The sequence below is a fragment of the Tachyglossus aculeatus genome, chromosome 8 (assembly GCF_015852505.1).
Source record: "Tachyglossus aculeatus isolate mTacAcu1 chromosome 8, mTacAcu1.pri, whole genome shotgun sequence".
Classification (NCBI taxonomy): domain Eukaryota; kingdom Metazoa; phylum Chordata; class Mammalia; order Monotremata; family Tachyglossidae; genus Tachyglossus; species Tachyglossus aculeatus.
Window position 1 is genome coordinate 2,600,492 of NC_052073.1, and position 24,941 is coordinate 2,625,432.

General features: G+C 50.6%; 1 protein-coding gene across 1 annotated transcript; it reads right to left on the reverse strand.

Moving 5' to 3' along the window:
- Positions 1–1,743: 1,743 nt before the first annotated feature.
- On the reverse strand, positions 1,744–13,001 carry LARP6 (La ribonucleoprotein 6, translational regulator). Its single transcript, XM_038750442.1, has 3 exons — positions 12,778–13,001; positions 6,182–6,392; positions 1,744–2,778 (listed from the first exon to the last, which is right to left on the reverse strand). Exons 1-3 carry the CDS (start codon positions 12,951–12,953, stop codon positions 1,795–1,797), a joined length of 1,371 nt encoding a protein of 456 aa, XP_038606370.1. The 5' UTR covers positions 12,954–13,001; the 3' UTR covers positions 1,744–1,794.
- Between the last annotated feature and the right edge of the window lie 11,940 nt (positions 13,002–24,941).

Consider the following 24,941-nt stretch of genomic DNA (forward strand, 5'->3'; position numbering starts at 1 on the left):
GCACTATACTAAGCACTAGGGTAGATACAAGATAATCAGGTTGGGCGCAGTCGGTGTCCCACACGGGGCTCACATTCTGCAGATGAGGAAACAGAGGCACAGACTGTGAGCCCACTGTTGGGTAGAGACCGTCTCTATATGTTGCCAACTTGGACTTCCCAAGCGCTTAGTCCAGTGCTGGACACACAGTAAGCGCCCAATAAATACGACTGAATGAAAGGGAAGAGAAGCGACTTGGCCAGGGTCACACAACAGACGCGCGGTGGAGCCGGGATTAGAACCCGGATGCTAATAATAATAATAATAATTGTGGTATTTTTTAAGGGTTTACTAGGTGCCAGGCGCTGCCCTAAGCACAAGCTAATCGGATTGGGCACAGTTCAATCAATCAATCATATTTATTGAGCGCTTACTGTGTGCAGAGCACTGTACTAAGCGCTTGGGAAGTACAAGTTGGCAACATATACAGTCTCTACCTAACAGTGGGCTCACAGGCTCACAGTCTTCATCCCCATTTTCCAGATGAGGGAACTGAGGCCCAGAGAAGTGAAGTGACTTGCCCAAGGGCACATGGCAAACAAACGGCGGAGCCGGGATTAGAACCCAGGTTCTTCTGCTTCGAAACCCAGGCTGTAGCCACGAGACCACACTGCTTCTCCCCATGTGGGACAGCCTTATTACCTTGTATCTCCCCCAGCGCTTAGAACAGTGCTCGGCACATAGTAAGCGCTTAACAAATACCACCATTATTATTATTATTCTGACTCATCGGCCTCCTGGACTCTATCCAGGAGACCCGGCTGCTTCCTTCTCATGCGAAGGATGCGAGTGCTCCCCGCGGGAAGACGCGAGGAAAAAGTGAGTCCAAAAGACACTAATGCCGGGAAAACGTGGAAGAGACTGTGAGCCCGCTATTGGGTACGGACCGTCCCTATATGTTACCAACTTGTACTTCCCAAGTGCTCAGTACAGTGCTCTGCACACGGTAAGCGCTCAATAAATACGACTGAATGAACGAAAGAGGCAGGCCGTCGGCAGTTAGATGGACAAGAGACCATTACAACGATAACGGAAGAACCGGGGTGTTGGGACTGTTATTATTCACATGACGAAACAGACACCGTGGCCCTCTGGCACCAACGGGAGCTGCCGTCGATCGGGTCCGGCCTCGCCCAAAATAAAACAATCGCGGCCGTTGGGCACCCTTCATGCCCGCGTACCAGCTCCCTATTATTAATAGTAATAATAATGATAATAATGGTATTTGTTAAATGCTCATATGTGCCAAGCACCGGGGTAGATGCAAGGTAATCAGGTTGTCCCGCGTGGGGCTCACAGTCTTAATCATGGCGTAGTGGATAGAGCTTGGGAGTCAGAAGGTCGTGGGTTCTAATCCTGGCTCCGCCACTTGTCTGCTTTGTGACCTTGGGCACGTCACTTCACTTCTCTGGGCCTCCTCATCATCATCAATCGTATTTATTGAGCGCTTACTATGTGCAGAGCACTGTACTAAGCGCTTAGCTTCCCTCATCTGTAAAATGGGGATTGAAACTGTCCCCACACGGGACAGGGACTGCGTCCAACCCGATTTCCACCCCAGCGCCTCATCGTTATTATTAATCCCCATTTTACAGATGAGGGAGCGGAGGCACGGGGAGGTTAAGTGGCTCGCTCAAGGTCACACGGAAGACAAGCGGCGGAGCCGGGATGAGAACCCAGGTCCCCCGACTCCCAATCCCGTGCTTTTTCCACTACGCCACGATGCTCCGCTTATCCCGAGACCCGGGGGGGGGGTTAGTTCTCAAAAGGCCTGGGGCCGGAGCCGGGTGCGGGCATCGTCCCCCTTGGCTCCGGCCTGTCGCGGAAGCCCCTGGAGCCGTCGGGACCCCGGGGGAGGCGCAGGACCCCGACCGGACATCCGTCGCTGGGCGGCGGGCGGCGCGGGAGCAGGGGACTGGCCCCGGGGCTCGGCTCCCGCGCGTCGGCCCGGGCCTGGCGGCGGCGGCGGACCCAGGGGCTGCCGGACGGGGTGATGCTGCTGTCGGACGAGTAGTCGGTGCCCGGCGGGGGCTCGGGGCACAGGCGTCCGGCGGCGGCGGCCTCGGCCAGGGGGGACTTGGGGGCGCCGAGCCGCAGGGGTCCGCGGGCGTGGCGAGCCGCCCGGGGCGAGGCGGGGTTGCTGTCCGGCTCGGACGAGCTGTTGGCCGAGGACTCGTCGCCGCCGGACTGCAGGGCCTCCAGGCGCCGGTTGAGCGACTTGGGGCGCGAAGGCCCGTGCGGGCCGGGGTCCCCGTGCTGGGGCTTGGGCTCCTTCTTCTTCTTCTTCTTGGGGGGCTTCGTGCCGATCAGCACCACCCGCACCCCGGGGCCTGCGGAGCCCAGGGCCTCGTGGGCGCGGGCGGCCGCGTGCTCCTCCTCGAACTCCACGAGGGCGCACTCGGTGTCGCTCACCCCGTCGTAGCGGCCGCCGAGGCGCCTGAGGTCGGGGGGCGGCTCCTCCCCGGGCCGCAGCAGCCTCACGGCCGCGATGGGGCCGAAGGCGCCGAAGAGGCCGAGCAGGTGGGCCAGGAGCCACTCCCGCCTCGCCCCGTCCTCCGCGGGCCCGGGGAGTCGGTGCAGGTGGTGGGCCAGCAGCAGCTTCCCCGGGAGGTGCTCCGCGGGGAAGGCGGGCACCGGTGCCCGGCGGCGGACCTTGCGCCCGTCCGCGTCCAGCTCCAGCGCGGCCGAGTGGTGCAGGGCGTGGGCCGTGGCGCGCCAGTCCCGGGTCAGGTGCTTCACCTGCGGGCAAGACGGGCAGGGGTCGGGGGGCTGCTCCGGGGCACGCGCCCGTGCCCCCGTCTCACCCAGTGGGCAGGGAAGAGCCTGGCACAGACGGGCAGGGCCTCCCCATGCCCCGAATTAACGGCCCCAGAGAGAGCCATCTCCACTGGGTACCGGCACTGAACCCAGAATCCTCCTCACACCCTATATCCACTTACCATTCATTCATTCAGTCGTATTTATTGAGCGCTTACTGTGTGCGGAGCACTTAACAATAATAATAATAACTTTTATTAAGCACTTACTCTGTGCCAAGCACTGTTCCAATCAATCAATCAATCAATCAATCGTATTTATTGAGCGCTTACTATGTGCAGAGCACTGTACTAAGCGCTTGGGAAGTACAAATTGGCAACACATACAGTCCCTACCCAACAGTGGGCTCACAGTCTAAAAGGGGGAGACAGAGAACAGAACCAAACATACCAACAAAATAAAATAAGTAGGATAGAAATGTACAAGTAAAATAAATAAATAAATAAATAAATAGAGTAATAACCACCTTGTAACCACTGTGGAGGTTACAAGGTGATCAGGTTGTCCCGCGTGGAGCTCAAAGTCTTCATCCCCATTTTACAGATGGGGTCACTGAGGCCCAGAGAAGGCAAGCGACTGTCCCGAAGTCACACTGCTGACCAGTGTGACTTGGGCGAGAAGCAGCGTGGCTCAGTGGAAAGAGCCCGGGCTTTGGAGTCGGACGTCATGGGTTCAAATCCAGGCTCCACCAACTGTCAGCTGGGCGACTTTGGGCAAGTCACTTCGCTTCTCTGGGCCTCAGTTACCTCATCTGGAAAATGGGGATTGAAACTGTGAGCCCCCCGCCATGGGACAACCTGATCACCTTGTAACCTCCCCAGCGCTTAGAACAGTGCTTTGCACATAGTAAGTGCTTAACAAATACCATCATTATTATTATGTGGCAGAGCTGCGATTTGAACCCATGACCTCTGACTCCAAAGCCCGGGCTCTTTCCACTGAGCCACGCTGCTAATACTACCTGTGGTATTTGGTCGGCGCTTACTATGTGCCGGGCACTGTACTAAGCGCCGGGGGTGGACACAAGCAAATTTGGTTGGACACAATCCCTGTCCCCGTGGGGTTCACAGTCTCCATCTCTATTTTATAGACGAAAGCGCTGGTAAGTGAAGTGTCTTGTCCAAGGCCACAGCAGACAAGTGGCAGAGGCAGGATTAGAACCCATGACCTACGACTCCCAGGCCTGTGCTCTAGCTCTAACGACTCTGACACCTGTCTACGTGTTTTGATTTAATAATAATAATAATAATGATAGCATTTATTAAGTGCTTACTGTGTACAAAGCGCGGTTCTAAGCGCTGGGGAGGTTACAAGGTGATCAGGTTGTCCCACGGGGGGCTCACACTCTTCATTCCCATTTTACAGATGAGGTCACTGAGGCCCAGAGAAGTGAAGTGACTTGACCAAAGTCACACAGCTGGCAATTGTCAGAGTCAGGATTTGAACCCCTGACCTCGGACTCCAAAGCCCGGGCTCTTTCCACTGAGCCACGCTGCTTCGCGTTTTGTTGCCTGTCTCCCCCATCTAGACTGTGAGCCCACTGTTGGGTAGGGACCGTCTCTAGATGTTGCCAACTTGGACTTCCCAAGCGCTTAGTCCAGTGCTCTGCACACAGTAAGTGCTCAATAAATACGATTGAATGAATGAATATAATAATAATAATGATGGCATCTATTAAGCGCTTACTATGAATGAAGTAGCAGCCGAGGGAGCAGTTTCCATCGGGAAGGGGAGCTGAACACGGGGATGAATCCTTTCCTGAGTCCACCTCCCGCCCTGTCTCCATTTCAATCATTCAATCGTATTTATTGAGCGCTTACTGTGTGCTGAGCACTGTACTAAGCGTAAGGCATACTGCCTGACCCCTGCCTCTGCCTGGGCCTGAGAAGCAGCGTGGCCTAGGGCATAGAGCATGGGACTTACCTTCTCTGAGCCTCAGTTCCCTCATCTGTAAAATGGGCATTAAGACTCTGAGCCCCATGTGGGACAGGGACTATGTCCAACCTGATTAGCATAGCGCTTAATAAATGCTATCATTAGAAGAGCCCGGGCTTTGGAGTCAGAGGTTAGGAGTTCAAATCCCGGCTCCGCCAATTGTCAGCTGGGTGACTTTGGGCAAGTCACTTCTCTGCACCTCAGTTCCCTCATCTGGAAAATGGGGATAATAATAATAATATTAAGACTGTGAGCCCCCCGTGGGACAACCTGATCACCTTGTAACCTCCCCGGCGCTTAGAACAGTGCTTTGCACATAGTAAGCGCTTAATAAATGCTATCATTATTATTATCATTATCATTATTAACTTGTACTTCCCAAGCGCTTAGTACAGAGCTCTGCACACAGTAAGCGCTCAATAAATACGATTGATTGATTGATTGATTGATTAGCTTGTTACTCTATTTATTTTATTTTGTGAATAGGTTTGGTTTTGTTCTCTTTCTCCCACTTCTAGACTGTGAGCCCGCTGTTGGATAGGGACCGTCTCTCTACGTTGCCAACTTGTACTTCCCAAGCGCTTAGTACAGTGCTCTGCACACAGTAAGCGCTCAATAAATACGACTGAATGAATGAATGCATATCTACCCCAGCGCTCAGAACAACGTCAGGCCCCACGGTAAGCGCTCGACAAATACCATCATCATTACTATTATTCCCAAAGCAGACTCTGCCCCAACCTTGGAAGGGCTGCAGGGAAGGAAGGGGCATTCCGGGAGATTCCCGTTCCAAGGCCCTCCAAGTCTAACCTAAATCCTCCCTGCTTCTGCTGCTGCTAGACTGAGGCCCCTTTCCCTTGTAGGCATGGAGCAGGGCCGGTAATAATAATAATAATAATGGCGTTTGTTAAGCGCTTACTATGTGCAAAGCACTGTTCTAAGCGCTGAAAGCAATCGTTGGGAGATCTCTGGGAAGCAGCGTGGCTCAGTGGAAAGAGCCCGGGCTTTGGAGTCAGAGGTCAGGGGTTCAAATCCCAATTGTCAGCTGGGTGACTTTGGGCAAGTCACTTCTCTGCGCCTCGGTTACCTCATCTGTAAAATGGAGATTAAGACTGTGAGCCCCCTGTGGGACCACCTGATTACCTTGTATCCCCCCAGCGCTTAGAACAGTGCTTTGCACATAGTGAGCGCTTAATAAATACCATTATTATTATTATTATTAGCTCTACAGGGTCGGCCTCACGAACCCACCCTCCCCAGCAGGACTGGGCCGCTCCCCTGCCGCGGGGGTCCGGTTGCTCCCCCGTCCCACCACGCTCCCGCCCCCCCCCCCCCCACCATGATCCCCGACCCTCAGTTTCCCCTGGACCCCGGACTCCAGCAGCTGCACCTTTTTGAAAGACGTGAGGAGTTTGATGCTGACGAAGCCCCTCTTGTTCCTGCGGACGTGCTTCAGCAGGAAGGCGTCTCTCTCCAGGTTCTCGTCCGAAAAGTAAAATTCGATCTGGTCCACCAGCTTCCTGATGAGCTCGGGCTCTGGGGGCGTCCAGGCGGGGTCCGCATCGTCCCCGTCGTTCTCTCCCCCGCTCGTGGCCGCGCCGCTGAAACAGAATCCGGCCCTGATCCCGCTGGGGTCCGAGGCTGGACGGGGGTTCCCGGGGCAGTGGGACCAGGAGAGGGAAGGCCGCAGGGCCTGTTTCCCATCTAGACTATAAACTCTCTGTGGGCAGGGAATAAATAATAATAATAATGATGGCATTTATTAAGCGCTTACTATGTGCCAAGCACTGTTCTAAGTGCTGGGGAGGTGACAAGGCGATCGGGTGGTCCCACGGGGGGCTCACAGTCTTCCTCCCCATTTTCCAGATGAGGGAACTGAGGCCCAGAGAAGTGAAGTGACTGGCCCAAAGTCACCCGGCTGACAGTTGGCGGAGCCGGGATTTGAACCCTTTTAGAACCTTTTAGACTGTGAGCCCACTGTTGGGTAGGGACTGTCTCTATATGTTGCCAACTTGGACTTCCCAAGCGCTTAGTCCAGTGCTCTGCACACAGTAAGCGCTCAATAAATACGATTGATGATGATGATGATGAACCCATGAACTCTGACTCCAAAACCCGGGCTCTTTCCGCTGCTTCGCGTTTTGTTGTCTGTCTCCCCCTTCTAATAATAAATAATAATAATGATGGCATTTGTTAAGCGCTTACTATGTGCAAAGCACTGTTCTAAGTGCTGGGGGGGGGATACAAGGTGATCAGGTTGTCCCAAGGGGGCTCACAGTTATCATCCCCATTTTACAGATGAGGTAACTGAGGCTCCGAGAAGTTAATTGACTTGCCCAAGGTCACACAGCAGACACGTGGTGGAGCCGGAGTTTGAACCCACGACCTCTGGCTCCAAAGCCCGTGCTCTTTCCACTGAGCCATGCTGCTTCCTTCTAGACTGCGAACCCGTTGTTGGGTAGGGACCGTCTTTATATGTTGCCAACTTGTACTTCCCAAGCGCTTAGTACAGTGCTCTGCACACAGTAAGCACTCAATAAATATGATTGAATGAATAAATATAATAACGATGGCATTTATTAAGCGCTTACTATGAATGAATGCACCATGCTGGGTCTCGCCGGGCTCCCCAGGCCCAGTGTTACAGCAGCTGAGGGAGCAATTTCCATCGGGAAGGGAATCTCGGTGTCTGTTACATTGTGTTGTCCTTTTCCGAGCGCTCTGTACACAGGAAGCGCTCAACAAATACCATTGATGGGTTTTGGGCAAGAGCAAAGACTGAACAAGAAGCTTCTCGGCCAAACGGGACCCCGGCCCCCTCCCCGCAGAACCTCCCCAGTTGGACCCCCGGCCCCCAATCCGGGCTGGTGATCCCAGCCTCCCTCCACCCCCAGCTCCGGTCTCGGCCACCTGGGCCATTCATTCATTCAATCGTATTTATTAAGTGCTTACTGTGCGCACGGCACTGTACTAAGCGCTTGGGAAGTACAAGCTGGCAACATATGGACCAGAGTCATCTCCGGGCTTGGACTCTTGTATTTCCCAAGCACTTAGTCCAGTGCTCTGCACACAGTAAGCGCTCAATAAATACGATTGAATGAATGACTCCCCACAGCACATATGTATCTATCTGCAGCTATCCGTAATTGATTGTTTTATCTGTTTGTATTAATGTCTGTCTCCCCCTCTAGACCGTGAGCTCGTTGTTGGGTAGGGACCGTCTCTATGCGTATCCAACTTGTATTTCCCAAGCACTTAGTCCAGTGCTCTGCACACAGTAAGCGCTCAATAAATACGATTGAATGAATGACTCCCCACAGCACATATGTATCTATCTGTAGCTATCTGTAATTGATTGTTTTATCTATTTGTATTAATGTCTGTCCCCCCTCTAGACCGTGAGCTCGTTGTTGGGTAGGGACCGTCTCTATATGTTGCCAACTTGTACTTCCCAAGCGCTTAGTACAGTGCTCCACACACAGTAAGCGCTCAATAAATATGATTGAATGAATGACTCCCCACAGCACATATGTATCTATCTGTATCTATCTGTAATTGATTGTTTTATCTATTTGTATTAATGTCTGTCTCCCCCTCTAGACCATGAGCTCGTTGTTGGGTAGGGACCGTCTCTATATGTTGCCAACTTGTACTTCCCAAGCGCTTAGTCCAGTGCTCCGCACACAGTAAGCACTCAATAAATACGATTGAATGAATGACTCCTCACAGCATATACGTATCTATCTGTATCTATCTTTAATTGATTGTTTTATCTATTTGTATTAAGGTCTGTCCCCCCCTCTAGACCGTGAGCTCATTGTTGGGTAGGGACCGTCTCTATATGTTGCCAACTTGTACTTCCCAAGCGCTTAGTCCAGTGCTCCACACACAGTAAGCGCTCAATAAATACGATTGAATGAATGAATGCTTCCCTGATGGTAGAAATGGTCTGTCCACTGTAGACATCACACTGTCCAAGCGCTTGGCATGTCTGACCGCGATCTCGTCTCTCGTCTATCTTACCTCAATCTCGTCTATCTCGCCGCCAACCTCTCGCCCACATCCTGCCTCTAGCCCGGAATGCCCTACCTTCATTCATTCATTCACTCATTCATTCATTCATTCTATCGTATTTATTGAGCGCTTACTGTGTGCAGAGCACTGTACTAAGCGCTTGGGAAGTCCAAGTTGGCAACACGTAGAGACTGTCCCTACCCAACAGTGGGCTCACAGTCTAGAAGGGGGAGACAGACAACAAAACATATTAACAAAATAAAATGAATAGAATAAATATGTACAAATAAAACAGTAATAAATACGTACAAACATATATACATATATTTATATATACAAGCTAATCTGGCTGGACACAGTCCCTGTCCCACGCGGGGTTCACAGTCTCAATCTCCCATTTTCAGATGAGGCCCAGAGAGGTGAAGTGACTTGCCCAAGGTCACACAGCCGACGTGGTGGTGGCGGCATTAGAACCCAGGACGCGTGACAGACAAGCCCCATCCAGATCAACAGCATAGGGAAGCAGCGTGGCTCAGTGGAAAGAGCCCGGGCTTGGGAGTCAGAGGTCATGGGTTCGAATCCCGGCTCCGCCACTTGTCAGCTGTGTGACTTGGGCAAGTCACTTCACTTCTCTGAGCCTCAGTTCCCTCATCTGGAAAATGGGGATTACGACTGTGAGCCCCACGTGGGACACCCTGATCACCTTGTATCCCCCCAGCACTTAGAACAGTGCTTCACACATAGTAAGCGCTTAACAAATGCCATCATTATTATTATTATTATAGCCGAGGGGTCACAGCACAGGCTTGGGAGTCTAATCTAGGTCACGGGTTCTAATCTCGGCTCGGCCACAGGTCTGCTGTGGGACCTTGGGCAAATCACTTCACTTCTCTGGGCCTCATCTGTAAAATGGGGATGGAGACTGTGGGCCCCACGTGGGACGGGGACTGTATCCAACCCGATTTGCTGGTATCCAACCACCCCAGCGCTTAGTACAGTGCCTGGCACACACGAGAAGCAGTGTGGCTGGGTGGAAAGAGACCGGGCTTGGGAGTCAGAGGTCATCATCATCAATCGTATTTATTGAGCGCTTACTATGTGCAGAGCACTGTACTAAGCGCTTGGGAAGTACAAATTGGCAACATATAGAGACAGTCCCTACCCAACAGTGGGCTCACAGTCTAAAAGGGGGAAACAGGGAACAAAACCAAACATACTAACAAAATAAAAGAAATAGAATAGATGTGTACAAATAAAATAAATAAATAAATAGAGTAAATAAATATGTACAAACAGGTCGTGGGTTCTAATCCCGGCCCCGCCACTTGTCAGCTGTGTGATCTTGGGCAAACCACTTCACTTTCATTCATTCATTCATTCATTCAATCATATCAATCATAAGGAAGCCCCTTCCTTCCTCTCCCCCTCGTCCCCCTCTCCATCCCCCCATCTTACCTCCTTCCCTTCCCCACAGCACCTGTACAGATGTATATATGTTTGTACATATTATTACTCTATTTATTTATTTTACTTGTACATATCTATTCTATTTATTTTATTTTGTTAGTATGTTTGGTTTTGTTCTCTGTCTCCCCCTTTTAGACTGTGAGCCCACTGTTGAGTAGGGACTGTCTCTATATGTTGCCAATTTGTACTTCCCAAGCGCTTAGTACAGTGCTCTGCACACAGTAAGCGCTCAATAAATACGATTGATGATATCTATTGAGCGCTTACTGTGTGCAGAGCACTGTACTAAGCGCTTGGGAAGTGCAAGTTGGCAACATATAGAGAATTCACTTCTCTGGGCCTCAGTTCCCTCATCTGTAAAATGGGGATGAAGACCGTGGGACAACCTGATGACCCTGTATCCACCCCAGAGCTTGGAACGGTGCTCGGCACATAGTAAGCGCTTAACAAATGCCATCATTATTATTATTACTTCGCTTCTCTGGGCCTCATCTGTAAAATGGGGATGGAGACTGTGAGCCCCACGTGGGACAGGGACTGTATCCAACCCGATTTGCTTGTATCCAACAACCCCAGCGCTTAGTACAGTGCCTGGCACACACGAGAAGCATTGTGGCTTAGTGGAAAGAGCACAGTGCAAAGCACTGTTCTAAGCGCTGGGGGGTTACACGGTAATCAGGTTGTCCCCCGTGGGGCTCACAGTCTTCATCCCCATTTTGCAGGTGAGGGAACTGAGGCCCGGAGAAGTGAAGTGACTTGCCCAAAGTCACCCAGCTGACAATTGGCGGAGCCGGGATTTGAACCCATGACCTCTGATTCCAAAACCCGGGCTCTTTCCAACGAGCCCCGCTGCTGCTCTGCCCACAATAATAATAATGATGATGGTACTTTCATTCATTTCATTTTAGACTGTGAGCCCACTGTTGGGTGGGGACCGTCTCTATGTGTTGCCAACTTGGACTTCCCAAGCGCTTAGTACAGTGCTCTGCACATACTAAGCGCTCAATAAATATGATTGATTGATTCATTCATTCAATCGTATTTATTGAGCGCTTAGTGTGTGCAGCGTTTGGGAAGTCCAAGTTGGCAACATCTAGAGAAGCATTGTGGCTTAGTGGAAAGAGCCTGGGCTTGGGAGTCAGAGGTGGTGGGTTCTAATCCCGGCCCCGCCACTTGTCAGCTGGGTGACCTTGGGCAAGCCACTTTACTTCTCTGGGCCTCAGTTCCCTCATCTGTAAAATGGGGATGAAGACTGTGGGACAACCTGATGACCTTCTATCCCACCCCAGCGCTTGGAACGGAGCTCGGCACATAGTAAGCGCTTAACAAACGCCATCATTATTATTATTACTTCGTTTCTCTGGACCTCATCTGTAAAATGGGGGTGGAGACTGTGCGCCCCGGCTGGGACAGGGACTGTATCCAACCCGATTTGCTTGTAGACGTCTAGACTGTGAGCCCACTGTTGGGTAGGGACCGTCTCTATATGTTGCCAACTTGGACTTCCCAAGCGCTTAGTCCAGTGCTCTGCACACAGGAAGTGCTCAATAAATACGATTGATTGATTGATTGTAGCCATCCACCCCAGCGCTTAGCACAGTGCCTGGCACACAGTAAGCACTCACTAAATCCGATTGATTGATTGATTGTAGCCATCCACCCCAGCGCTTAGCACAGTGCCTGGCACACAGTAAGCACTCACTAAATCCGATTGATTGATTGTAGCCATCCACCCCAGCGCTTAGCACAGTGCCTGGCACACAGTAAGGGCTCACGAAATACGATTGATTGATTGATTGTAGCCATCCACCCCAGCGCTTGGCACAGTGCCTGGCACACGGTAAGCGCTCACTAAATCCGATTGATTGACTGATTGTAGCCATCCACCCCAGCGCTTAGCACAGTGCCTGGCACACAGGAAGCGCTCAATAAATACGACTGATTGATTGATTGTAGCCATCCACCCCAGCGCTTGGCACATAGTAAGCGCTCACTAAATACGATTGATATTGATTGCAGCCATCCACCCCAGCGCTTGGCACACAGTAAGCGCTCACTAAACACGATTGATATTGATTGATTGCAGCCATCCACCCCAGCGCTTGGCACACAGTAAGCGCTCACTAATACGATTGATATTGATTGATTGTAGCCATCCACCCCTGCGCTTAGCACAGTGCCTGGCACACAGTAAGGGCTTAACAAACCGCATTATTATTATTATTATTATCACCCAACGGTGGGCGGGCCCCCCCGGACCACCCATCCACGACAGTCCCGGGGAGGAAAGGGGGGCGACCCTTCCCCTTGTAGCCTGTGAGCCCGCTGGTGGGGAGGGACCGTCTCTTATGTGGTGCCAACTGGGCCTTCCCAAGCGCTTAGTCCAGTGCCCTGCACACAGTGAGCGCTCAGTAAAGACGACTGAGTGCCCCCCAACCCCGCAGGCCCCTCGGGAGGGGGAGAGGGGCGAGGCCCGGCGCCCTATTTCGGGCCCTCCCTGCCGACCTGTGGCTGCGGCCTGGTTCTTCCTCGCTGGCACTGAGATGACAGCGGGTGCCCTCTTGGGTGGCAGCCCCGGATCCTTCTTCTTCTTCTTCCTCCTCCTCCTCCTCCTCGGCAGGCTGCACGGCCACCCGGATTCGCACCCAGGCCCCCATCTCCTCCTCTCCGGCCGGCTCCATGGGCCTGCTGAAGGCCGGAGGCGGGGCAACCCACGGCCCAGGGACCGAGGGAAGGTGGGCATGGCTTTGTGACGTGGCAGGACCCCTCCCCCGGGAAAGCCCCCCTCTTGGGGGGATGCCCTCTCCTTAAGGGAGGCTCTTGAACCTCTCCCAAGCCTCAGTTTACCCCGTCGGACGGGAAGGAGGGGAGACTAACCTCTCCCCGAGACTCCCTAACGGTCGGCCGGTGAGAGACTTTTGTAGCCGCTTTCTCCTTCTTCCCCCCACCCGTCACCTCCTCCAGGAGGCCTTCCCAGACTGAGCCCCTTCCTTCCTCTCCCCCTCGTCCCCCTCACCATCCCCCCATCTTACCTCCTTCCCTTCCCCACAGCACCTGTATATATGTATATATGGTTGTACATATTTGTTTATTCATTTATTTATTTTACTTGTACATTTCTATCCTATTTATTTTATTTTGTTGGTATGTTTGGTTCTGTTCTCTGTCTCCCCCTTCTAGACTGTGAGCCCACTGTTGGGTAGGGACTGTCTCTATGTGTTGCCAATTTGTACTTCCCAAGCGCTTGGTACAGTGCTCTGCACATAGTAAGCGCTCAATAAACACGATTGATTGATTGAGATGGGGGAAGGGGGCACGATTGAATCGTCCAGTGCTCTGCCCACAATAATAATAATAATAATAATGATGGCATTTATTAAGCGCTTACTATGTGCCAAGCACTGTTCTAAGCGCTGGGGAATTTACAAGGTGATCAGGTTGTCCCACGGGGGGCTCACAATCTTAATCCCCATTTTACAGAGGAGGTAACTGAGGCCCAGTGAAGTGACTTGCCCAAAGTCACACAGCTGACCGGTGGCAGAGCCGGGATTTGAACCGATGACCTCTGATTGCAAAGCCCGGGCTCCTTCCGCCGAGCCACGCTGCTTCCCTAATAATAATAATAATAACAGTAATAATAATGATGGCATTTGTTAATCAATCAATCAATCAATCGTATTTATTGAGCGCTTACGGTGTGCAGAGCGCTGGACTAAGCGCTTGGGAAGTCCAAGTTGGCAACATAGAGAGACGGTCCCTACCCAACAGTGGGCTCACAGTCTAAAAGCGCTTACTCTGTGCAAAGCACTGTTCTAAGCGCTGGGGAGGTTACAAGGTGATCAGGTTGTCCCCCGCGGGGCTCACAGTCTTCATCCCCATTTTGCAGGTGAGGGAACTGAGGCCCGGAGAAGTGAAGTGACTGGCCCAAAGTCACCCAGCTGACAAGTGGCGGAGCCGGGATTTGAACCCATGACCTCCGACTCCAAAACCCGGGCTCTTTCCAATGAGCCACGCTGCTTCTCCAATAATAATAATGATGATGGTACTTTCATGCATTCATTCGTTCAATCGTATTTATTGAGCGCTTAGTGTGTGCGGCGCTCGGGAAGTCCAAGTTGGCAACATCTAGAGACGGTCCCTACTCATTCGTTCACTCATTCAATCGTACTTATTAATAATAATAATAATTGGCATTTGTTAAGCGCTTACTATGTGCAAAGCACTGTTCTAAGCGCTGGGGAGGAGACAGGGTGATCAGGTTGTCCCACGTGGGGCTCACAGTCTTAATCCCCATTTTACAGATGAGGTAACTGAGGCCCAGAGAAGTTAAGTGACTTGCTCAAGATCACACAGCAGACTTGTGGAGGAGCGGGATTCGAACCCATGACCTCTGACTCCAAAGCCCATGCTCTTTCCACTGAGCCATGCTGCTTCTCTATTGAGTGCTTACTGTGTGCAGAGCACTGGACTAAGCGCTTGGGAAGTACAAGTTGGCAACATATAGAGACGGTCCCTACCCAACAACGAGCTCACGGTCTAAAGGGGGAGACAGACATTAATACAAATAGATAAAACGATCAATTACAGATAGATACAGATAGATCCATATGTGCTGTGGGGAGTCATTCATTTAGTCGTATTTATTGAGCGCTTACTGTGTGCGGAGCACTGGACTAAGCGCTTGGGAAGGACAAGTTGGAAACATAGAGAGACGGTCCCTACCCAACAACGAGCTCACGGTCTAGAGGGGGAGACAGACATTAATTCAAATAGATAAAACAATCAATTACAGATATCTACAGATAGGTACATATGTGCTGTGGGGAGTCATTCATTCAATCGTATTTATTGAGCGCTTACTGTGTGCGGAGCACTGGACTAAGAGCTTGGGAAGTACAAGTTACCTTGTGACCTCCCCGGCGCTTGGAACGGTGCTTTGCACATAGTAAACGCTTAATAAATGCTATCATTATTATTATTACATATATATGTATGTATGTTTGTACGTATTTATTACTCTATTTTACTTGTGCACATTTATTCTATTTATTTTATTTTGTTAATATGTTTGGTTTTGTTCTCTGTCTCCCCCTTCTAGACTGTGAGCCCGCTGTCGGGTAGGGACCGTCTCTAGATGTTGCCAACTTGGACTTTCCAAGCACTTAGTCCAGTGCTCTGCACACAGTAAGTGCTCAATAAAGACGACTGAATGAATGAATGAATATGTTTGTACATATTTATTACTCTATTTTACTTGTACCTATTTATTCTGTTTATTTTGTTAATATGTTTTGTTCTGTTGTCTGTCTCCCCCTTCTAGACCGTGAGCCCGTTGTTGGGTAGGGACCGTCTCTACATGTTGCTGACTTGGACTTCCCAAGCGCTTAGCACAGTGCTCTGCACACAGTAAGCGCTCAATAAATACGACGGAATGAATGAATATGTTTGTACATATTTATTACTCTATTTTACTTGTACCTATTTATTCTATTTTATTTTGTTAATATGTTTTGTTTTGTTGTCTGTCTCCCCCTTCTAAACCGTGAGCCCACTGTTGGGTAGGGACCGTCTCTAGATGTTGCCGACTTGGACTTCCCAAGCGCTTAGTACAGTGCTCTGCACACAGTAAGCGCTCAATAAATACGACGGAATGAATGAATGAATATGTTTGTACATATTTATTGCTCTATTTTGCTTGTACTTATTTATTCTATTTATTTTATTTTGTTAATATGTTTTGTTTTGTTGTCTGTCTCCCCCTTCTAGACCGTGAGCCCGTTCATGCATTCATTCAATCGTATTTATTGAGCGCTTACTGTGTGCAGAGCACTGGACTAAGCGCTTGGGAAGTCCAAGTTGGCAACGTATAGAGACGGTCCCTACCCAACAGTGGGCTCACAGTCTAGAAGATGCAACTTGGACTTCCCAAGCGCTTAGTCCAGTGCTCTGCACACAGTAAGCGCTCAATAAATACGATTGAATGAATGAATGAATGCAAGGTAGTCAGCTTGTCCCCCGTGGGGTTCACCGTCTTCGTCCCTATTTTCCAGTTGAGGGAACTGAGACCCAAAGAAGTGAAGTGACTGGCCCAAAATCGCACAGTTGACAAGTGGTGGAGTCGGGATTAGAACCCACAACCTCTGACTCCCAAGTTGGGGCTCTTTCCACTAAGCCACACTGCTTCTCAATAATGATGGTATTTGTTAAGCGCTTACTGTGTGCCAAGCACTGTTCTAAGTGCTGGGGTAGATACAAGGTAATAATAATAATAATAATGGCATTTGTTTAAGCGCTTACTATGTGCCAAGCACTGTTCTAAGCGCTGGGGGAGATACAAGGTAATAATAATAATAATGGCATTTGTTTAAGCGCTTACTATGTGCCAAGCACTGTGCTAAGTGCTGGGGGAGATACAAGGTAATAATAACAATAGTGGCATTTGTTTAAGCGCTTACTATGTGCCAAGCACTGTGCTAAGTGCTGGGGGAGATACAAGGTAATAATAATAATAATAATGGCATTTGTTTAAGCACTTACTACGTGCCAAGCACTGTTCTAAGCGCTGGGGTAGATACAAGGTAATAATAACAATAATGGCATTTGTTTAAGCGCTTACTATGTGCCAAGCACTGTTCTAAGCGCTGGGGTAGATACAAGGTAATAATAACAATAATGGCATTTGTTTAAGCGCTTACTACGTGCCAAGCACTGTTCTAAGCGATGGGGTAGATACAAGGTAATAATAGCAATAATGGCATTTGTTTAAGCGCTTACTATGTGCCAAGCACTGTTCTAAGCACTGGGGCAGATACAAGGTAATAATAACAATAATGACATTTGTTTAAGCGCTTACTATGTGCCAAGCACTGTTCTAAGCGCTGGGGGAGATACAAGGTAATAATAATAATAATGGCATTTGTTTAAGTGCTTACTATGTGCCAAGCACTGTTCTAAGCGCTGGGGTAGATACAAGGTAATAATAATAATAATAATGGCATTTGTTTAAGCGCTTACTATGTTCCAAGCACTGTTCTAAGCGCTGGGGGAGATACAGGGTGGTCAGATTGTCCCACGTGGGGCTCACAGTCTTCATCCCCATTTTCCAGATGAGGTTACTGAGGCCCAGAGGAGTGAAGTGACTTGTCCAAAGTCACCGAGCTTGGAAGCGGCTGAGGCGGGATTAGAACCCGTGACCTTAGGCTGTGAGCCCACTCCTTAGACTGTGAGCCCACGGTTGGGTAGGGACCGTCTCTGTATGTTGCCAACTTGTACTTCCCAAGTGCTTAGTACAGTGCTCTGCACACAGGAAGCACTCAGTAAATGCAATTGAATGAATGAATGACCTCCAACTCCCAAGCCCGGGCTCTTTCCACTGAATCATGCAGCTTCCCTATGTGCCTGCCTTACTATGATGATGGCATTTATTAAGTGCTCACTATGTGCAAAGCACTGTTCTAAGCGCTGGGGAGGTTACAAGGATCATCAGGTTGTCCCACGGGGGGCTCACAGGCTTCATCCTCATTTTACAGATGAGGGAACTGAGGCACAGAGGAGTTAAGCGACTTGCCCAAAGTCACCCAGCTGCCGAGTGGCGGAGCCGGGATTTGAACCCCTGACCTCTGACTCCAAAGCCCGGGCCCTTCCCACTGAGCCACGCTGCTTCTCTCGCTTCTCTACTATGTGCCAAGCACTGTTCTACATATTTATTACTCTATTTATTTATTTATTTATTTTACTTGTACATATCTATCCTATTTATTTTATTTTGTTAGTATGTTTGGTTCTGTTCTCTGTCTCCCCCTTTTAGACTGTGAGCCCACTGTTGGGTAGGGACTGTCTCTCTATGTTGCCAATTTGTACTTCCCAAGCGCTTAGTACAGTGCTCTGCACATAGTAAGCGCTCAATAAATACGATTGATGATGATGATGATGTTCTAAGTGCTGGCTAAATACGATTGAATGAATGAATGAACGAATTGGGGGGTAGGGAGGGACCCCGTTCCCTTGGAAACGGGGAAGAGGAGGAGGAGGAGGAGGCCTCCCCTTCCAGTAGGGAGGGACCCCGTTCCCTTGGAAACGGGGAAGAGGAGGAGGAGGAGGCCTCCCCTTCCACCCTGTCCTCCTCTCCCACCCCACCACAGCATGGTCCAGGCCTCAGTGGCCGAGGGCCCGTTTTTTTCCGAGCTTTGCATCATCCTCTCCCTGGGATGGTGCAGCAGCCGGGCCCCGGGATCAATCAATCAATCAATCAATCAATCGTATGTATTGAGCACTTACTGTGTGCAGAGCACTGGACTAAGCGCTTGGGAAGTCCAAGTTGGCAACATCTAGAGACAGTCCCTACCTAACAGTGGGCTCACAGTCTAGAAGGGGGAGACAGAGAACAAAACCAAACATATTAACAAAATAAAATAAATAGAATGGATGTGTACAAGTATAATAAATAAATAGAGTAATAAATCTGTACAAACAGATATACATATATACAGGTGCTGTGGGGAAGGGAAGGAGGTAAGGCGGGGAGGATGGAGAGGGGCAGGAGGGGGAGAGGAAGGAGGGGGCTCCGTGTGGGAAGGCCTCCTGGAGGAGGTGAGCTCTCAGTAGGGCCTTGAAGGGAGGAAGAGAGCTAGCTTGGCAGATGTGGGGAGGTAGGGCATTCCAGGCCAGGGGAAAGATGTGGGCCGGGGGGTGACAGTGGGACAGGCGAGAACGAGGCCCCGTGAGGAGGTGAGTGGCGACGGAGGAGCGGAGGGTGTGGGCTGGGTTGGAGAAGGAGAGAAGGGAGGTGAGGTAGGAGGGGGTGAGGTGATGGACAGACTTGAAGCCCAGGGTGAGGAGTTTCTGCCTGATGCGCAGATTGAGTGGTAGCCACTGGAGATTTTTGAGGAGGGGAGTAACATGCCCAGAGCCTTTCTGGACAAAGACGATCTGGGCAGCGGCATGAAGTATGGATTGAAGTGGGGAGAGACACGAGGATGGGAGATCGGAGAGGAGGCTGATACAATAATCCAGATGGTATAGGATGAGAGCTTGAACGAGCAGGGTAGCAGTTTGGATGGAGAGGAAAGGGCGGATCTTGGCAATGTTGCAGAGCTGAGACTGGCAGGTTTTGGTAACGGCTTGGATGTGGGGGCGAACGAGAGAGCGGAGTCGAGGATGACACCAAGGTTGCGGGCTTGTGAGACGGGAAGGATGGTAGTGCCGTCAACGGAGATGGGAAAGTCAGGGAGAGGGCAGGGTTTGGGAGGGAAGACAAGGAGTTCAGTCTTGGACATGTTGAGTTTTAGGTGGCGGGCGGATATCCAGATGGAGATGTCCTGAAGGCAGGAGGAGATGCGAGCCTGGAGGGAGGGGGAGAGAGCAGGGGCAGAGATGGAGATTTGGGTGTCATCAGCGTAGAGATGATAGTTGAAGCCGTGGGAGCGAATGAGGTCACCAAGGGAGTGAGTGTAGATTGAGAACAGAAGGGGACCAAGAACTGACCCTTGAGGAACCCCCACAGTAAGGGGATGGGAGGGGGAGGAGGAGCCTGCAAAAGAGACTGAGAATGAACGGCCGGAGAGATGAGGAGAACCGGAAGAGGACGGAGTCTGTGAAGCCAAGGTCAGATAGCGTGTTGAGGAGAAGGGGGTGGTCCACAGTGTCGAAGGCAGCTGAGAGGTCGAGGAGGATTAGGACAGAGTATGAGCCGTTGGATTTGGCAAGCAGGAGGTCATTGGTGACCTTTGAGAGGGCAGTTTCCATGGAATGTAGGGGATGGAAGCCAGACTGGAAGGGGTCGAGGAGAGTGTTGGTGTTGAGGAATTCGAGGCAGCGTGTGTAGACGACTCATTCAATAATATTATTATTATTAACTTCCCTGTGCCCCAGTTCCCTCATCTGTAAAATGGGGATGAAAACTGTGAGTCCCACGTGGGACACCCTGATGACCTTGTATTCCCCCAGCGCTTGGCACATAGTAAGCGCTTAACAAATGCCATTATTATTATTATTAACTTCACTGTGCCTCAGTTCCCTCATCTGTAAAATGGGGATGAAGACTGTGAGCCCCACGTGGGACACCCTGATGACGTTGTGTCCCCCCCAGCGTTTAGAACAGTGCTTGGCACATAGTAAGCGCTTAACCAATGCCATTGTTGTTAATTATTAGACAAACGAATGATGTTGACCAGGCCGTTGCTGCAGACACGTTCTCCCCTCAGCGCCTAGGCCCCGCCCCCTCCTCTCAGGCCCCGCCCACCCCGCCCCGCTCTTCGGGCTCGCCCAATCAGCGCCCCGCCCCTCCCCGGCCTCGTCCAATCAGCGCAGCTCGTCCCGCCCCAATCAAGCTCCGCCCCCCGCCCTGCCCCGCCCTTCGGGCTCGCCCAATCAGTGCCTCTCCCCTCCCCGGCCTCGCCCAATCAGCACCGCCCACCCCGCGTCGCTCTTCGGTCTCGCCCAGTCAGCGCCCCTAACCGGCCTCGCCCAATCAGGGCCGTCCGCCCCTCCCCTCTCAGGCCCCGCCCATCCCCGCCCCACTCTTCGGGCTCGCCCAATCAGCGCCCCTCCCCTCCCCGGCATCGTCCAATCAGTGCTGCCCACCCCGCCCATCCTCACTCAGGCCACGCCCACCCCCGCCCCTCTCTTCGGGCTCGTCCAATCAGCGCCCTTCCCCTCCCCGGGCTCGCCCAATCAGCGCCGCCCCCGGGGCCGGAGATGAGTCAGCGTGTTCCAGGCCCCGCCCCTTCCCCCCGCAGGCGAGCGGCGGTGAGGTCACATGGCCCCTCCGTCCCCGTGCAGTAGGAGGGATTGAGGGCAGACAGTCTCCCGGCTGGACAGGGGAACTGTGGCATTTGTTGAGCGCTTACCATGTGTCTGGTACTGTACTAAGCAATGGGGGGATACGAGGGGATCCTCCCCCTGCCCCACCGCACTTGTGTATATTTCTACATATTTATTACTCCATTGATTTTATTTGTTCATATAACTATATATGAATTATATTATTACATAATGTCAATATAATATAGTAATATTATATTATTGTAATTAATATAATACAATAATATACAATATATTATATAGTAATATTATAATATATAGCTGATGTATATATAGCTACAATTCCATTCTGACGGTTTTGACACCCGTCTACTTGCTTTTTGTCTCCCCCTTCTAGACTGTGAGCCCGTTGGTGGGTAGGGACTGGCTTTATATAATAATAATGAAATACTGATGATGGTATTTGTTAAGCGCTTACTGAGTGCCAAGCACTGTTCTAAACGCTGAAATATGAAAGATCCGCCCTTTCCGCTCCATCCATACTGCTACCCTGCTCTTTCAAGCTCTCATCCTATCCCGTCTGGACTACTGCATCAGCCTTCTCTCCGATCTCCCATTCTCGTGTCTCTCCCCACTTCAATCCATACTTCATGCTGCTGCCCGGATTGTCTTTGTCCAGAAACCCTCTGGGCATGTTACTCCGCTCCTCAAAAATCTCCAGTGGTTACCAATCAGTCTGCGCATCAGGCAGAAACTCCTCACCCTGGGCTTCCAGGCTGTCCATCCCCTCGCCCCCTCCTACCTCCCCTCCCTTCTGTCCTTCTCCAGCCCAGCCCGCACCCTCCGCTCCTCTGCCGCTAATCTCCTCACGGTACCTCGTCCTCACCTGTCCCGCCATCGACCCCCGGCCCACGTCCTCCCCAGGGCCTGGAATGCTCTCCCTCTGCCCACCCGCCAAGCTAGCTCTCTTCCTCCCTTCAAGGCCCTACTGAGAGCTCACCTCCTCCAGGAGGCCTTCCAGACTGAGCCCCTTCCTTCCTCTCCCCCTCGTCCCCCTCTCCATCCCCCATCTTACCTCCTTCCCTTCCCCACAGCACCTGTATATATGTATATATATTTGTACATATTTATTACTCTATTTTACTTGTACATATCTATTCTATTTTGTTAGTATGTTTGGTTTTGTCTCCCCCTTTTAGACTGTGAGCCCACTGTTGGGTAGGGACAGTATATGTTGCCAATTTGTACTTCCCAAGCGCTTAGTGCTCTGCACACAGTAAGCGCTCAATAAATACGATTGATGATGATGAAGATGCCCATCCACCAAGCTAGCTCTCCTCCTCCCTTCAAGGCCCTACTGAGAGCTCACCTCCTCCAGGAGGCCTTCCCAGACTGAGCCCCTTCCTTCCTCTCCCCCTTGTCCCCCTCTCCGGGATATCCCCCCCATCTTACCTCCTTCCCTTCCCCACAGCACCTGTATAGATGTATATATGTTTGTACATATTTATTACTCTAAGTTGTACATATCTATTGTATTTATTTTACTTTGTTAGTACGTTTGGTTTTGTTCTGTCTCCCCCTTCTAGACTGTGAGCCCACTGTTGGGTAGGGACTGTTTCTATATGTTGCCAACTTAGTCCAGTGCTCTGCACACAGTAAGCGCTCAATAAATACGACTGACTGATTAGAACAGTGTTGGGAACATAGCAAGCGCTTAACAAATGCCCTCATTACTATATGCGCACTTCCGCCCTCTGCTTCATTCGTCACTTCCGGCGGAGACTCCGCCCCCACCCCTCACACCCAGCGCCGGGCGCTGTGCACTTCCGCCCTCTGCTTCGTTCGTCACTTCCGGCGGAGACTCCGCCCACCCGTCCCTCACACCCAGCGCCGGGCGCTGCGCACTTCCGCCTCCGCTGCTGTCGTCACTTCCGGTTAGGGCCCCGCCCTTCGGGCCTCCTCCCTCGGGCCTACCGGAAGTGGGGGCGGTGGCCGCCGAAAGGCGCTTCCGGCGCCGCTCGCGCTTTCTTTCCGTCATTCATTCATTCATCATTCATTCATTCATTCATCATTCATTCATTCATTCATCATTCATTCATTTATTCGTATTTATTGAGCGCCTACTGTGTGCAGAGCACTGTACTAAGCGCTTGGGAAGTACAAGTTGGCACCATATAGAGACGGTCCCTACCCAACAGCGGGCTCACAGTCTAGAAGGGGGGAGACAGACAACAGAACAAAACATATTAACCAAATAAAATAAATGGAATAAATATGTACAAATAAAATAAATAAATAGAGTAATAAATCCGTACAAACATATGTACATATATACAGGTGCTGTGGGGAGGGGAAGGAGGTAAGGCGGGGGGGAGAGGAAGGAGGGGGCTCAGTCTTGAGTCAGTCAGATAGACTTATTGAGCACTTATTGTGTGCACAGCACTATACTAAGCGCTTGAGAAGTACAAGTCGGCCACAGATAGAGACAGTCCCTACCCAACAACGGGCTCACAGTCTAGAAGGGGGAGACAATAATAATAATAATGATGATGATTATTATTTTAGACTGTGAGCCCACTGTTGGGTAGGGATTGTCTCTATATGTTGCCAACTTGTACTTCCCAAGCGCTTAGTACAGTGCTCTGCACACAGTAAGCGCTCAATAAATACGATTGATGATGATGATGATGATTAATCACAGTCTTCTAGACTGTGAACCCACTGTTGGGTAGGGACCGTCTCTATATGTTGCCAACTTGTACTTCCCAAGCACTTAGTACAGTGCTCTGCACACAGTAAGCGCTCAATAGATACGATTGATTGATTGATGGCATTTATTAAGCGCTTACTATTTGCAAAGCACTGTTCTAAGCGCTAGGGAGGTTACAAGGTGATCAGGTAGTAAGGGGGAGACAATAATAATAATGATAATGATGGCATTTATTAAGTGCTTACTATGTGCAAAGCACTGTTCTAAGCGCTGGGGAGGTTACAAGGTGATCAGGTTGTCCCACGGGGGGCTCACAGTCTTCATCCACATTTGACAGATGAGGGAACTGAGGCCCAGAGAAATGAAGTGACTTGCCCAAAGTCACACAGCTGACAAGTGGCAGAGTTGGGATTTGAACCCACCCAGACAATAAAGCAAAGTAAGTTGACAGGCATCGATATATTCTGAATAAATTCATTCATTCATTCAATCGTACTTATTCAGCAAAATAAGTTGTCAGACGTCGATAGCATCTGAATAAATTCAGCCATTCATTCAATCATACTTATTCAGTGCGTGGCTCAGTGGAAGGAGCCTGGGCTTTGGAGTCAGAGGTCATGGGTTCATATCCCGGCTCCGCCACTTGTCAGCTGTGTGACTTTGGGCAAGTCACTTCACTTCTCTGGGCCTCAGTTACCTCATCTGGAAAATGGGGATGAAGACTGTGAGCCCCCCGGGGGACAACCTGATCACCTTGTTACCTCCCCAGCGCTTAGAACAGTGCTTTGCACATAGTAAGTGCTTAATAAATGCCATTATTATTATTACTGTGTGCAGAGCACTGTAGTAAGCGCTTGGAAAGTATAATTCGGCAACCCCTACCCAACAACGGGCTCACAGTCTAGAAGACTGTGATAATAATAATAATAATGTGAATTATGATGCTTGTTGAGCACTTACTATGTGCCAAGCACTGGGGTAGATTCTTACTGCTGAATTGCACTTTCCAAGCACAATAGTATGAACCCCACGTGGGACAACCTGATCACTTTGTATCCCCCCCAGCGCTTAGAACAGTGCTTTGCACATAGTAAGCACTTAACAAATGCCAACATTATTATTAGTAGTAGTACTGTGCTCGGCACACAGTAAGTGCTCAATAAACACAATTGAATGAATGAATACAAGGTAGGCTGTC

Coding starts and splice junctions, on each gene's coding strand:
- LARP6 (XM_038750442.1), bottom strand. CDS start 12,953: ATGGAGCCGGCCGGAGAGGAGGAGATGGGGGCCTGGGTGCGAATCCGG. Junction 6,393..12,777: donor GAACCAGGCCGCAGCCACAG/GTCGGCAGGGAG, acceptor ATTCTGTTTCAG/CGGCGCGGCCACGAGCGGGG. Junction 2,779..6,181: donor TCCTCACGTCTTTCAAAAAG/GTGCAGCTGCTG, acceptor TCTTGCCCGCAG/GTGAAGCACCTGACCCGGGA.